At 48.9% G+C, this 15,568-nt stretch overlaps 1 protein-coding gene across 2 annotated transcripts; it reads right to left on the bottom strand.

Moving 5' to 3' along the window:
- Positions 1-11,221: 11,221 nt before the first annotated feature.
- NHLH2 (nescient helix-loop-helix 2) lies at positions 11,222-14,612 on the bottom strand. 2 transcript variants are annotated; one of them, XM_084865127.1, is made up of 3 exons: positions 14,496-14,612; positions 13,743-14,078; positions 11,222-12,168 (listed from the first exon to the last, which is right to left on the bottom strand). In XM_084865127.1, exon 3 carries the CDS (start codon positions 12,158-12,160, stop codon positions 11,753-11,755), a length of 408 nt encoding a protein of 135 aa, XP_084721253.1. In that variant the 5' UTR covers positions 12,161-12,168; positions 13,743-14,078; positions 14,496-14,612; the 3' UTR covers positions 11,222-11,752. The 2 variants fall into 2 exon arrangements, with proteins under 2 accessions (XP_084721253.1, XP_084721252.1); XM_084865126.1 differs by lacking the exons at positions 13,743-14,078; positions 14,496-14,612 and adding an exon at positions 12,356-12,444.
- Positions 14,613-15,568: the final 956 nt, after the last annotated feature.

Raw genomic sequence — 15,568 nt, 5'->3', positions numbered from 1 at the left:
AGTTTCAGAGCTAGCTCGTGCCTTTCTTACACATTTCACCTTTCAGAAATGACTCCAAGGTTACTTCTTGAAGTGTACTCACTTCTTATTTGGATTGGGTGCTTCTTATGTGAACTTTGACGTTTTTATGAAGCTTTGTACTTATTCTGATGTTTCTAATGACCTTTCTAATTGCTTTAGCGTTAAGTTTATTTCTCCCTAGATATCAAGTGTATGGAGTCCCTTTTATGATCGGGCCCCTCCATCCTGATACATTCCATCTTTTTGCTCCAAACTAGACTGTTTATTTGCTTTTTAGGTTAGCTATACCACTGTAATCTGGACTTGGCTTCTTTGTTCTCCCAAGTAGGACCTACCCTGTTTTGTTTTATCTTGTGTTTTGGGGTAAGCGCTCACTTTTTCTGTGGCATATATTCAAGTAACTTACTAGGAAAGAATATGTAGAAGGCAAACTCTCTCCTGTCTTGCATGTTTAAAAATAGGCTCCATTCTGTCTTTATACTTGATTGATAACTTGGCTGGGTATAAAACTCTGAATTCATAATTTTTTTCTTAGTCTTTTGAAGGCACTGCTTTATTTTCTTTTGAAAAAAATGTATTGCCAGTACCAATACACATCTTGTTCTTTTATAGGAGATATGTTTTTTAACCTTTGAAGACTTTTAGGATTTTCTGTGTATCTTTGAATACTTAAATTTCACAATGATGTGCTTACATGTAGGGCCCGAGATCCCCTCTTTACTGCATGGTGGGAAGGAAGGAGGAAAAGAGAGAAAGGGGAGGGGAGGAGGAGTAGCAGGAAGGAGGGGGTGGTAGCTTAGTTAATGCATCTTCCTCCCCAGAAGTGAAAAGGGAAAGAAGACCTGTCTCCTCAGTCTGTCTGAAGTCAGTCAAGCATCCCAGGACTCAGTCACACTTAGACTTGGGATTTTTTTTTTTTTTTTTTTTTTTTTTTTTGTCAATTTGAAAATTAGTTTAATTCAGCTTAGGAAGACCTCTAGTGTGAAGGTGATAATACCGGAAAGATGTTGATTTTTTTTTCCTGGTATGAACCTGTTGGAGAGGTGGATGAAGCCATGGCCCAGTCTAGAAGATGCATTTTGGTATTGTCAGCCACATCTTGGAGGGCAGGGATAAGAGGGAATCCTGGAGACCATCTCTGTCATTACCTATTCACTTTCTGAATCCTCTTTACCCACTTAGTGACTCTCCAGTGTAAGAGGCTAAAACATCACCTGTGCCCCTGATACCTTTAATGCTATGCAGGGACTTCCCATATATTGGAGACCCATTTTTTTTCTCCTGGCTGTGTCATTTACTGTCAGGAGGGTCAGAGAGGTGAACAACAGGCCTGGCACCCTGGTGATTCTCACTTGAATCTCAACCACCTGCTCTGAGAAGAGAACAGAACTGCAGGCATCACTGTCCCATCTGCAGTCCAGATCAGCAGACTCTGCCTCTGGATCTTCTTGAAACTGGTCTTTAACTAGACATTGCCTGTGACTCTTTCCCAGTATGGATCCCAGGATGTGATTTTCTCCTTTTTGCTATTGTTGATACTGTGGTCTTGGCCAGCTGCATTTCTCTGTGATGCCTGAAAAGACGTTACCTGTGGTAATGCAGCTGATACCAGTCTTAATGGCCAAGGTGTCTGTATTAGCACTGGTATTGCAGAAGGAGCAGGGGAGGGGGAGGTCCATGAAAAGCAAGCAACAAGTTGCTGCCGCTGCTATACTTGGGGAAGAAAGGCATCATGGGTGGTGCGAGAGTTGGAAAAGAAGAGTTTCCAGTCACCAGCTCAGTACATACACCATCTTGAGGTTATTTCCTCTCTTCATAGCCATAATGATTATGGGAGTGTTTTGCATATTGATTGTGCCTTGCCACTGCGGAGCTGGAGACTGTGGCTCCTTCTGCAAACCCTGTGGTGCTTTTATTCACAGAGGCCGTCTCTGAGCGCCACCATCTCTTTGAGCGGCAAACCTCCAAGAGATGCAGACTGTCCAACAGAAGAGAAAACCTGATCAGAATTCCCTTGTTCTTTGTACCAGAAAATAATTTTCGCATCACACTCTGTCCATCTGGACATCATTAATATTGTCAGCCACTCCCTTCAGTAGCCTTTAATGTCTAAATAATTACTCCCTGTGGCCATAATCTGACATGATGTCACTCCCCTCCTGATTTGCATTTCATAGATAACAGACATCTTGGGAATTGCAGGCGGCTTTGTGAGCTGTCCTGAAAGCCTAATGCTTACTCCCACCATCACCTCAATCACATCAGGGCCCCTCCTCTAAATCTGTCACCAAGCTGCACAGCCTTCCCCCACTCAATTACCCCTTTCCTTCTGGTACACCATCCCCGGTTCTGTCTCTACCACGCTCATCATCTTGATTGATAACTGGGAACAAAGTTGACTAATCGGCACATTGCAATGCTTTGCGTAGCATGGACTTCCTTGACTGGAATGTCGACGTTTCATTCCTGTGTGATAAGCACGTCCCCGATGTATTAATCACGTTTCCACATTCTAGTCTCACTTCTTTGCAGACACACAGCCACCCACCCTGGGGAAGGAAGCATGATGTCTGGGCTCAGCTTCCCGGGTCTCCTCGGGGTGTCTTCCAGTCACTGCTCGTACCTTATCCCTATCACAGCCGTGGACAAAGGTGGAATACTTTCCATGGGATCAGGGTGAGAGTGAGGTCAAGAACAGAAAGTTCTTCTCTTTTGATTTTTTTCCTCTGAGTTAATATATATATATATATATATATATATATATATATATATATATATATATATATATATATATAATATTGTTATTGATTTCAGAGAGGAAGGGAGGAGAGAGAGATGGAAATATCAATGATGAGAGAGAATCATTGATTGGGTGCCTCCTGCACGCCCCCCTACTGGGAATCAAGCCCACAACCGAACCATGTGCCCTTGACGGCAATCGAACCCAGGACCCTTCAGTCCATAGGCCGATGCTCTATCCACTGAGCCAACCAGCTAAGGGCAATCCTTCTCTTTTGGAACCCTGACTTGCTTTTATGGTTCTGCCTCTTTTCACATGTGCTTTTATTCTTTAATTCCCCCTTTTCTTTCCCCACCACCACTCAGTCCCCCCGGTGAAGCTCTCGGCTCCCCACTTCTCAGTTTCTTTCCTTCTCCGTGTCTAGGCCTGGCCTTTGTCCACACAATACAGAGCATCTGGTTATTTGGTAAAAACATGCTGTCAAATACCCAGATGTTTGGAAACATCTGGTCCTTTTGGCACCCAGCAGCAACAGCAGCTGGATAATGGAATTAATTTTTCACTTTTCAGTCATCACTTGACATCGGATGGACAGAGCCCTACCAGCCACCGTGGAAGCCCAGCCCATTGTCTGCCTGCGATTCTTTCTCCCTCTCACAGAGGGAATTATCTCTGTCAATCATTCTACTGGTATTGTCGGAGAGGAGGGGAAGAAATTGTTTGTCCCTTCTCAGCCCCACCGCACATCATCACTCCATGCCTCAGTTCTTTTCTTATTGAGAGAGCTAGTGGGAACTGACAGATTCTCTAACCTCCCCCGCCCCAGCGGCGAGAGGAAGAATAAGTGTGTGGGACTGCTTTCTCCCTGCTAGTCCGGGGGACCCACCAAGGACTGGTTTTTTATCGGAACCGCTCTGTCTGGTTTGAGATGTGTTCCCTCCTCATCCTCTCCTGTAGTCTTTGCACCACTCTGTTCACAACAAAAGGCACAGTGACGGCAATTGATGATCGCCGTCCCCATGTTCCGCAGAGGGCCGGTCATCTGTTTGTGTTTTTTTCTCTCCGGCAGCTTGGAATAGCACTGCTGGGCCCCGCTGGAGTGCTGGGCAGAAGGGCCATCTCCAGGGGCTGCCCCCGATGGCAGAGAGTTCATCGTTAGCTCTGATTATATCGGGCAGCTCGAGGTAACTTCCCTTGTTAATGAAGCTGCGGGACGTCGCCGGGTGGCCTCAGCCAGCAGCCGGTAGCGCTCTCCCCAAAGGACAAATCCCGGCAGAAGCGCGGGGGCTGCAGCCACAGAGGGGCATCTGTGTCTGCACACGCAAATTGGTGTGACTTAATTAAGGCGTGTGTGAGTGTGCGTGTGTGTGCGTGTGTGTGTGCACGCGCGCACGTGTGTGTACGCAAGCTGTTAGCCCAAAGGATGAAGGGAATGGATATGTTGGATGTCTCTGCTTTCGGTACATTTCACGGAATGGAGACACAGCCCCCAAGTCAGTGCAGTCAGAAAATATATCCATCAATTTAGTGAAAACCAATTCCAGCGTGAGTGTTTGCTGGCGCCGCGTAGACGCGGCCTAAGTGGCTGTGGGTCACGGCGAGTCAGCGAAGAGCCTGAGGTCGCAGGCCACGGTGCCCCCACCTCCCAGGCCCTGGAGCTGTCACCCCATCCTCCCCGTTCCTCCTCCTGCGTGGAGGCTGCCGGCTGCCGGGCTGTTGTCTCACACTGGCAGCCCCCTTCAGATGCTGGCTCTCCCTTCTCCTGGCCCAGTGGCCTCCCCTTCCCTCCCCCCTTCTTCCTCTGTCCCCCTCCTTTCCTCCCTCCCTCCCTCTACCTTCTCCCAGAGGAGGTGACAGACGGGCCTGTAATTTGGTTCCATTCGCTCGACTGGAGCAACACCTGCCCCCCTCCGCTGGGACCCAGGGTCTCATCCCTATCCATACAAGGAGCCAAAGACAAATCCGGGCCCTCATGCAAATGGGATGGCGACAGGGAGAGGGCCAGACCTGCCACACACAGCACGCCTGCCGCTCGCTCCACACAAACCGGGGCAAGCAAATGCCTCTTAAAGTCCGAACTGCTAAAATCACCGCAACTTTAATTAGGTTTCCAGAGTTTTTTAAAAAATTAATAATTAGCTATCGTGGTATATCTCCTCCCACGCACAGCACGTGACAATAGAAAGAAGTGTCTGGCATTAAGCAATATCCGTAAGAAGGTTCAGAAGCAGAGCAAGGTGTAAGGACAGGGGACATGAGCTGTGCGTGTGTGTGACAGGTGTAGGCCGTGGCATCTGTCATCACAATGGGCACAGGCTTCCAGGGTGGGTGCATTTTACCTATGTGAGGCCTTCACACCCACGACCCACACGCAGTCTCTCTCCTAAGCAGACTTTTTACATTTATTTAGACCTGCACAGGGACTAACCACTTAATTTTCAGAGCAATCCCCAAAGTCTGTGTGTGGTCAGGGTCACCCTGCCTGGGGGACCCATTCTGGAGCAGTGGATCATGAACCTTCCAAAGCCAGATGCAGGCCCACCCCCCACATTCATGCCTCAGTCACCGGTGCTGCTCTGGCATGTCACTTAACTTTTCTGTGTCTTTCATCTTCATCTGTAACTTAGAGCTTCTACCTCATTGGGTTGGGGGAGGACTAAGGGAGTTAATGGGAAGTGCCCGCGATGGGTAAGTGCTATGTCTGGGCAGTTGTTTTGCTGATATTGTTACTAGTCACTCGGCTACAATGCAGGGCAGACAGCGTGGGGTCCCTGTGTGGATTGGTGTCACAGGCTGACAGGATGTGAGACTGGGTGAGCCACATAACCACGCCAAGTACAAGGTTGTACCTCATACTGGGGGCCTGAGGGGCTTGCAGAGATAGCATAAGTGACAGATTTGTAACTAAAAGGACCAAATCCACCTCATTTTTTTTTTTTAATCTTTGAAATCTGCATACATTGGGCTTGAGCAGTGTGTCCACTCGTGTTCTGCCAGCTCTCCGCCCTTCTCCTTCACCCTGGGCTGTGGTCAGCCAGGCGGCACCACTAGCTACCCTGGGGCACCCACGGCAGCTCTGGACTGGGGACTGGCCTTTTGTACTGAAATAGCCAGGTCTCAGGCATGTCCAGCCATGACAGCGCAGAGGGAGGGTGGCGACAGGGACATCCATGTCCAACATGTGTGTAAGAGAAAGTGCCAGCCTTAAGGACAGCTGGGAAGGGGAGGGTAAATTCTTAAAATAGAAGGAAGACAACCAGAGGTGACTGCCCAGCAGGAGGAAAAGGTCACGGAAGCCGGCCCAATGATGGACTCACACCTGAACAAAGGCAGCCGAACCCCAGGCCCCCACTCTGGTGGCAGGCTCCGTTCCCCGCGCAGCTCCCCTGCCACCACTCAGGACCAATCCAGCCCTTACTACTGTCAGTCTGCCAGGCGCCCTCCATGCATCAGCTCTGGGGGGTGTTCCTTTCATCTTCTGAGCCCACTATCCTCTTCCTCCTGGTTACCCATCCTGGTCCGAGGGGATCTCTGGGGAGGACCTCCCCTCCGCCCACATTCACTAACCTCATCCTCTCCCTGTAATTCAAGAAACTCCTGAAATCTCCCCTTTTCCTGATATTTTTTTTCTGGAATGGTCAGCAAAGACATGTGTAATTTCCTCCTGACCTGGTAATATGAAGCAAAATTGATTGGAAAGTTCCAACAATTTCTCCCTTCACTATCTCAGAAGTCATTTAGCTGTTCAACTTTGGAAAAGGTTGCCTGACATAGGGCCGATATAGTTAAGTGCTACTTGAGCTCTTAACATGCACCAGACATGCCCCAAATGCTTCATGTGAATCAGTTCACCTTCCTAACAATGCTACGGGCTAGGTCCTGCTATCCTCCCATTCTACAGGTAACGAAACTGAGGCACAGAATGAAATGATTTGTTCAAGGCCACAGCTGGTTAGCAGGAGACCGGGGTTGGAGCACAGGCATGCTTTGTCGTCATGCTCCTGACCACCCTGCAATAGTGCCTGTCCCCGGCCTCAGTGCTCTGGGAAAACCAAGGTGAAGAGAGAGCAGGTGTAGGCCAGGCCTCCCACGTGGAGTGGAGAGGGGCTTTCTGACTTTATATGTGTGTTTATGGTTTATTCCACGGATTACTATTTATTTATGTATAATGTGTTCTGTCTTACAGGACAAAGACTATTTATTGACTTTCTCTAGAGCTAATAATGTGTCACGTGCCGATGAATACTGTTGGTGGAGACCATGAATCACTAATATGTCAATGAGTTATTGCTGCATTATTATTTGTGGCTCCTCCTATGCATACTATAAACACGAAGTAATAATAATAGCTCACATTTATTGAGCACTTGTTATAGTCTTTCTGTTCTGGCCAGCACTCTACATCAGCGGTCACCAACCTTTCGGACCTCACGGGCCACCTGTGGTCCACGGACCATCGGTTGGTGACTGCTGCTCTCCATTATCCCCTGGGAACCTCACAGCAAGCACATGAGATAGATACCTATATGGTCCCCTCCCACCCACTCATGTGGAAACTGGAGGCTGACGTAACTTGTTCAGCATCACACGTTTAGAATAGGTTGGAGCCATGGTGTGAAGAAGGTCCCAGACTCCTGGGTCTCACACACAGGGATGGGAGAAGCGGATCCATTCTGGCCTCGTGATGTTTGGGTGGGACTTGGGGCAGAGCAGCTAGCACCTCCCAAAGAAACTGAGGGGGACTTCGCAAAGCAGTTGCATTTGAGTTGGGTGACAATGGAATAATGGAAACTTTCAGGGCAGAGAGGCTGGAGGACAGCATACGAGGCAGAGGGACAGCAAGTGAGAAGGCACAGGTTATCCAGGAGCAGGCAGCACCCCGGCTGGGTGGCTCAGTTGGTCGGAGCGTCTTCCCATATACTGAAAGTTTGCGGGTTGGATTCCCAGTTAGGGCACATACCGAGGTTGTGTGTCCCAGCCCTGGTCGTGGCATGTATGGGAGGCAACCGATAAAAGTTTTCTCTCTCTCTAAAATCAATAAATATATCCTCAGGTGAGGATTTAAAAAATAATAAAGGAGCAGGCATCTGCAGGGAAGTGAGGAAATTGGAAATTGGCAGGAACTCAGGGAGAGAGGCTGAAATGATGCTGGAGGGTGTGTAGAACAAGATTCTGAAAGATTTCTGTGCCCAGAGAAAGAACGGGAGTGTGTGTGTGTGTGTGTGTGTGTGTGTGTTATAGACACTGAGGAATCGAGAATCTTTTCAGGCGGGGTGACCTGCTAACTTTCAAAGATGGTCCTTGGGGCAGTGTGAAGACCGACCTCCATGTGCTACAGGGTGTGGGTGAGGGGACTGTGGAGCCAGACCCACCCGTGTGCTGGTGAGCGTCATGCTGTGAACAGTGGCGGGCTAGTCCCGTGTCCCTGAGGAGGGACTGCAGTGACTTCTATGCACTTGACCTGGCAAGCAGAGCAGATGCTCAGTCCCCCCTACATGTGTCCCCAGTCGGGTAGTCAGCGCTGAAGCTCCTGTAAGCATCTGGGTGGGGAGATGGGGTGCAGGGACTAAGGGGTGGGGCTGTGCATGGCACAGCTGCCTCTGGAGCAAGTGAAAACGGTAGAGTGTAAGGGCATTGATAAACCCACAAATGTGGCTTCGTGACCCTGGGCAAGTTATAACTCTCTCTGAGCCTAAGTTCCCTGTATATTAAATGGAAAGAAAAGTACCTACCTCATTGGGTTGTGTGAACTCAGTGAGATAATTCATGGAAAGCATGTAATCAGTAAGCATGGAGCACACACTCATACATGTTAGCTCTCAATATCCCCACTACTACCCAAAAATGAAGGAGATAGCCCTGCTGGGAAAGGGTATTAGCTGTGTATGCACTCCAGTCTGTGTCCCCTCCTCCTTGGCTCCTGCCTACCCAAACCTCAGTGGGTGGAAATCCAGGTCCAGAGGTGGATAGCAGGGGTGGGGACTGGATAAGGCTCAGCACCACAGAGGTCACCTCTGTCCTTACCAGGTCAGAGCAGTCTGGGGACACCTGTTCTTGGGGCAGGGCCACTGGAGGAAGCCCCACGCACAGGGTTCACGTGGGAAGCAGGTGTTTCCCGCCCAACCCTCCACCTCTCTGCAGCCTCCTTTCTTTCAGACCCACTTGCCCTGTCTTCTGCCTGCTCTTCCTTTTCGGACCCATCCTGCCACCCTCACTCTCAGCTGCTGCCCCTCCCTTGCTGAGGACTTTCGCCCCTTTTCTCTGGATGTTTCCCGCAATGGCAGAAGTCAGGCAGACCTCCGGGCATGGAGGTTCCAGCACAGGTGGTCTTGTCAGCTGGGCCAGGTGGAGCTAGGGTTTTCTGAGGAGCAGTGATGCCCTGGCCATCTGAGCAGCCGGGGCAGAGAGGAGGAGGTGAGAGCAGCAGCAGAAGGAACTGAGGCCCCGGATCTGCCTAGGAAGAGAGCAAGCTGGGGAAAGGGACCAGGGTGTTGCCAGTGGGGGGTGGAGAGTGATTGGCACAGGGTGTTTTGGTGGCATGAGCACAGCACAGGTTAACAGGTGGCAGCGACTGCAGAGGCTGCTGGGTAGGCAGATCGATCTAAAATAAACCCCTACCAGCACTCCAGCTACCATCTTCACAGTAAAACCTGAAATTAAGTGTGCATCCCTACTGAGCACCTCCCCGTGAGGAATGGGAAGCCTGACTGACTAGGTTTCTGTGAACCTCACTTTAGATACCTGGGTGAATGTGGAAGACACTCCCAATCCCAATCCCACGTATTATAGGCACACCACCAAGCATCCACTTAATTGCATTTTTCACTCCGCAACCAGATTGGGTGTGATATAGTCCATATTTCATAAAATTCTCTAAATGTGTGCATGTGGTTTTTAAGTTCCACTTGTCTCCTGCCGGCAGACAGAATATTTCACATTGTCAGACTATTAGCTTTTGTAGAAGACATTCTTCGTATCTCAAGGTTGGCCCAGGGCTAAATTTTTTTTCTCTTGTTTGCAGGTGTCATGTCCTGGTTAGACGTTTGACACCTTGTTCTTAATAAGTGTCATGAGGCTGGGAGTCATCGTATCAGGGCCTTCTTCCCACATAGCCACGTGACGGCGCAGGGACCGAAACCCCCTCAGGTTCCCAGCGCTAATTTGAAGAGGTTGGGTTAGTTACTAAGTTTCTGTTCAGAGCAGAAGAATCTCTGATTCAACTAAAATTTTCACAGGAACCCTATAATCTTTCCTCGTGGAGGGAAACGTGATCTGTGCCACCAGCCTAGCTAGAGACTGATGAATACTCAAGTTTAGGAAGAGCATCACATATCCCATGATAAATATGTTAAGGCTCTGTTGTTATGTTCTCTTTCATAGTTCCTTCCTGAGGAATTGAGTCTGTGACGCTAGTTCATGCTCAGCCAGCATGCTCTTTTTTTTTTTCTTTTTTTTTTTTGACAGGATGCTTAAAATAAAGGAGAGAGCTTTACTTGATACCTTTATTTATATGCAAAACAGCGCACCATTCATGAGATATGAAAAACTCGTCAGATAGAAACCAGATTATATCTATTTTCACTACAAAATATTGCATTATATAAAGCAACAGAGACACAAAAAAACCCTGAAAAAGACTAAAATCTTTGGATAGCAGGTGTGGTTCGCCACCCCTCCCCCCTTATCTCTAAAATACACGCCTCGTTTTAAGAGTTTCACAGCTGAGAACATGAAACATTTTCAGGTTATAGACTTTTCTTTTTGGTTGTCACGGAGGAAAGTAGTTTCTGAATTCTTCTTTTTTTTTTTTTTTTTTAGGAAAATAACTTAATTTCCTAAAATCATCCCAGGCACAAACATCACACATACACACACAAAGAAGCTACTTGCCTTATAAACAGTTTGTAAAGTACTTTTCAGACATAGCTACAGATAAGAATAACAACACTTACTTTTTTAAAAAACTATAATAGTGAAGTGTTAGTGTTGCTGATCTCACCACAAACAAACATCTTAATATATAAAATATGTTTAGAAACAGGGGGAAGTGGGAACTTTGTTATGCAAGTGCAATATAATTAGAGCCGAAAGAAAGACCACAGTATAATCTCAACAAACACGTAAAAAGTATTATTCCACAGGAAAAAGTGTAAACACTCGACTATAAATTAATTGGCACAGAGTATCCAAAGTAAAATTATCACCACTCTGAAAAATAAATGTCTTGGAAAAAATACTCTACTCCTTCTAACATAAATAAAAATAGGTTGTCTTTTTCTAACTGCACCTATGGGTCCACGCGTTTAAGGTCACGAATAGATGTTTTTGGATATATAAAGGGGCACTTTGCCTGAAAACACAGTCACATAGTAAGTTGTCCATTTTAAATATGGATTTTCCTGTCTACAGGAGAGTCATACTTCAGGGCTCAGTTCCCACCGAGCTCGTCCCACAGGGCTCAGTTTGTTCTCATCACACCTTTTTGAGCTTACCAAGTATGCATTTGGATTCTAATCTAATCTTTCTTTTCGAATCTGAATAGAAAGTTTCCTGTTCCACCTTCAAGTGCCTAAAATCTCTACCCTGGAGGACATTCCCTCCTTCCCCTCCGGATGTTTGGTGATTTTCCAATTAGAAAAATCCAGATCTGCTAAAGTTTCTGCCCTCATTTTTTCAAAACTCAAAGATTCCTGGGAGATAAACTAAGGAGAACTCCCAGTCTCCAATGAGCTAACTGAAACACCCTTAAAGGGATTCTAACTCAGGGAGGGGAGGTCTGGGGGTGGCCAATCTCCAGTGCCTCCCAGAGGTCCGCAGGCCTGAGAAAGCCACCCCCCTGCAAGCCCCACAGCTTGCCAGACAACCCCACCTTCCAGAGTAAGAAACCTTCCCTGCTGAGCCCAGAGAACGCAACACGTTGGTAACTTCTTCCACCGTCCGAGTCTCCGGGGTCCCGGACATCCAGACCCGCAGCCTCCGGAGCGCCCGCCCCTACACGTCCAGGACGTGGTTGAGATAAGAGATGTAGCAGATGGCCAGGCGCAGGATCTCGATCTTGGAGAGCTTCTTGTCCGGGGGCAGCGTGGGCAGCAGTTTGCGGAGCTCGGCAAAGGCCAGGTTGAAGGCCTCCACGCGGATGCGCTCGCGGGTGGCGTGAGCCGACCTGTACTTGGCCGTGGCGCGCCGGCGGCGGCGCTTCTCCTCGCGGCTCAGCTGCTGCGGGTGCGGGTAGAGCGCGGCCCGGCCGCCGCCCTTGCCGTCGCCCTCGGCCTCCTCCACCGGCTCCAGGTCCGACACGCTGCCCAGCACCTTGGCGTCCGCGCCGCTCAGGGACTCCGGATCCGAGTGCGCCGAGCTAGGGTGGTCCGAGTCGGCGGCTTGGTCTGGACTCAGCATCATTTTGGAGGCTGAGGGGGAGTCAGAAAATCAATCATAAAAGGAGTCAAGGCCTTTGATAGGTGCGGGGGCCGGGGAGGGCCTCCCCCACAGAGCCTCCCCGCCGGCCTCCTTCCCACCCCAGGCCATGCTCGGCGGAGCTGGCCCGCGGGGAGGGAGCCCTCTCTCCCAGGCAGGCCCGCATCCTGGACCTGGTACCTCGGCCTGCAGGAGGCCCTGCCCGGCCTGGGTGCTGTGCGCCTTGGGCCATAGACCAACTCCATCATTCTGCCTTCCTCACTTCATTTCCTTCGTTGACAAATGACGAAGGATGAACACATCTGGCTGGGGTTTGGGGGAGGGAGGAGAGAAGGGGAAGGAACCCGGCCCGTTGGCCTCGCTCTCTTCTGGGGCACAGGGTGGGGCACCCAGGGCTGGAGAGGGGTTGGGTCTCGGGCAGAAGGGGAGCAGGCCCGGAGCTCGAAGGCGTCCTGGTCCCCTCAGTGCTTCTCTGAAGTCATAAAGAAACGGCTAAACAAACGTGGAGGCTCCTTTCAGCACAACAGAGACACCCGTGCCCTCGCAGGCGCCCGCAGCACCATCTGTCACGCAGACAGCCACACACATCAGGGACCCAGGGACCCGAGCTCGCGCTGAGACAATGCGCCCGGCAGCCTGCCCACCGCTCCCGGGGATGCGCTGGCGGCTGGGGCGCCAACAGGGAGGCTGCGGAGGGAGGGAGAGGGAAGTTCGGGGTCCCAGAAGGTGGGCAAGCCTGGCCTGAGCTACACCTCTGCCCGCAAAGTTTGGGTGCTGGGGGGCCAAAGGCCAGTGCCGGTCGCTCTCCAGGACGGCCTGGCCAAGGCCCAGCAGGTCTGTCTCCTGCTTTCCTCTAACGCCGGCTTCCTGGAGAGGTCCCCTTGTCCAGCTCCTCCGGCGTCTAGAGTTGGCCTACTGAGCGCCTTTGGGGAGGGAGCGAGCCATGATCGCTGGGCTCCGGGGGAATTCGGGTCTAGAAAGGGGCCGGCACCTGCAGGTACCAAGCGCAACTGCTGCGGCGCCCGGGGCCCTGCCCGTGCAGCCCGTGCAGGCTGCAGCCCGCGACCTGAGAGACCCGCCTGGGCGCCGGGGTTGCTTCCCAGAGACAAAAGCGGGGATGCTCGATCCGCTCCCAGCACCGCGCTGGCTTAGGAGCGAATTTGGCTTCAAGACAGCTTTCATTTTCCTGTGAGAAAAACAAGTCCTCTAAGGCAAAATAAAAACAAACCTCCAAGTGGATGCAAGTGATTCCCTGCGGGCTTTTAACGGATACATTTATAAGTAGAGCAACTTGCACCTACGCTCCGCTTGAAAGGGTATAAATAAATAAGCCAGAAAATCAGAACAAGCCACTGCAGTTGTAGCTCAGGCAGAAAGTTCCTGGATTGCCCTCAAAGCATGATACATTCTCCTCCAGGTATCTTTTTTTAAAAAAAAATATGCATAAATACGTCGTGTGTATATTTTATTTAACATTTGCCTGAAATGCATCTGTCATTTCAGGCAAATGTTAAATAAACTAATTTAGTTCCACACTGGGGAAAAAAATCATTTAAAGGAGTCTTACCTTGTAAAAGCCTTTTCGATAATCTTTTCTCCAATCTTTTAGAGTTAAAATTCCAGAGAATACAGGGGAGGGACCCCGAAATATATTAAAAGCAGAAAATATTTATTACATTGAAATATGAAAAAGCAGCTGTCATCTTGCCGGTGCCCACACCGAGGGACGATAATATCAGGATGTGGATCAGTGATTGTTTACTTAGCTGATAGATCAAAACGCCTTTGCCTTTTAATTGTTGGCAAACATTTCGGGGAAATCTGTTGTTGATTTTTTTTCTTCTCCCCAAAAAACCACAGGAGGTGTTGAAAAGTCGCCCGCCTTTTCTCCTCTTCTAGGTCTCTATAAATAACAAAAGAGATGCAGAGATAAACACGGTCACATCAAAGGGCTGATTCCTCCACTTTCTAATAGCGGGAGAATCGATAAGAAAGATGGTTAAGATAAGATACGGCTCCTGTAGGATTCCTTTTCCTCCCCTCCATAGGGCTGAGCAGAAACTGGGAAGTACAAGGCAGAGATGCGATCTGGCTCAGAAGTGATTTTTTTTTTTTTTTTTTTTTTTTTGAGATAAGGCTTTGTTCAGCTGATGTCTGTCTCCCCAGTTCCCAGGAACACAATACTATAACTCGGGGCTAAGCGTGTCTCTTCCTCTTCCCGCATTTACTTGGATGTTGTATAAACAGACACCTATTTCCAGTTTCAAAGTCTTTCAAAGCTTGGTTACATCTCCCACCCCCAACCCCCTCCTTTCTTTACCTTGTAGCAAAATAGACATAGTCAGTGGCGTGGAGATGCCTGGAGAAAGGGTGGCGAACGCCTCCAGTAGAAACAGTGGCAGGGAAGCTGAGAAAGACGGGAGAGGGTGGCAGAGCCCAGCAAAGAGGCAGAGATGCGCGCGTGGCTTCTTAGCTCTCCTGGTACCAATTGATTCAGCCTGGAGATGGTGGAAGAGATAAAGGCTTAAGAAGGGGGATGGAATTTTTTTCCCCCCTAAATTGATATTTAATGGGAAATCCTATTGGACAGAAACCTGGACATGAGTCACTTAATTGGACTTGACATCTGTCACAGTGTTGGAGTTTTCACAGCCCAAATATTTTAGCAGATCGGATTCCCACTGAATCTGTGCCATAAAATATAACCGTTGAAAGCAGTCCATGATAGAAACTTTACCCTCTAAGCAGAATATGTGGCCATAATCAGGCTGTTTCTCTCTTTCTGACTATTGATGCACGTAAACAACATATTGACTATGGGAAAATTACCCTGGCATAGTATGAAACCAGCATCTTCCTGAAATGTGTAGGAAAATACTTGTGTCCAGACACGGAAATATATACACTGTGTGTGGTACTGCAATAAACATTCAGATATGCACTAGCCACCCTTTTTAGTGATCATTTCCACTTTAAAGAACACCTCAACAAGGCTTGATTAAGCTTATTCCCATTTTTCAGAGATATCTTGCCACTGGACTAATTTTCCAATATATGATAAACAACAACAACAACAACCTTTCAATAGCTTGTCATAGGTGGAGCTGGGAACAGAATCCATGCATTATAATGGCAGGGATCACTATTGGAGACCATTGGACTCTCTGAATGTTTTTTTCCTCTTCACCCTCTCATTCATTTTGCTTAAACTGTGGCATTCCCCATGTGTTGATTATGCAGCTCATTCTTGCTTATTTTCATCTCTGACTTTCGCTGTGTGGCAGTGCATTGGGCCAGGATGTAAACACATACAAATCACCAGTGTATTCCAACACATAATGCCTTTGCCTCACCCGACCCCGTGCCTCTGAATTTATCTGCCTTATAACAAAA

Source organism: Pipistrellus hanaki, assembly GCF_964339955.1.
Source record: "Pipistrellus hanaki genome assembly, chromosome: 18".
NCBI lineage: Eukaryota > Metazoa > Chordata > Mammalia > Chiroptera > Vespertilionidae > Pipistrellus > Pipistrellus hanaki.
The sequence above is the reverse complement of the archived record's forward strand: the minus strand, read 5'-3'. Positions and strand labels throughout refer to the sequence as shown.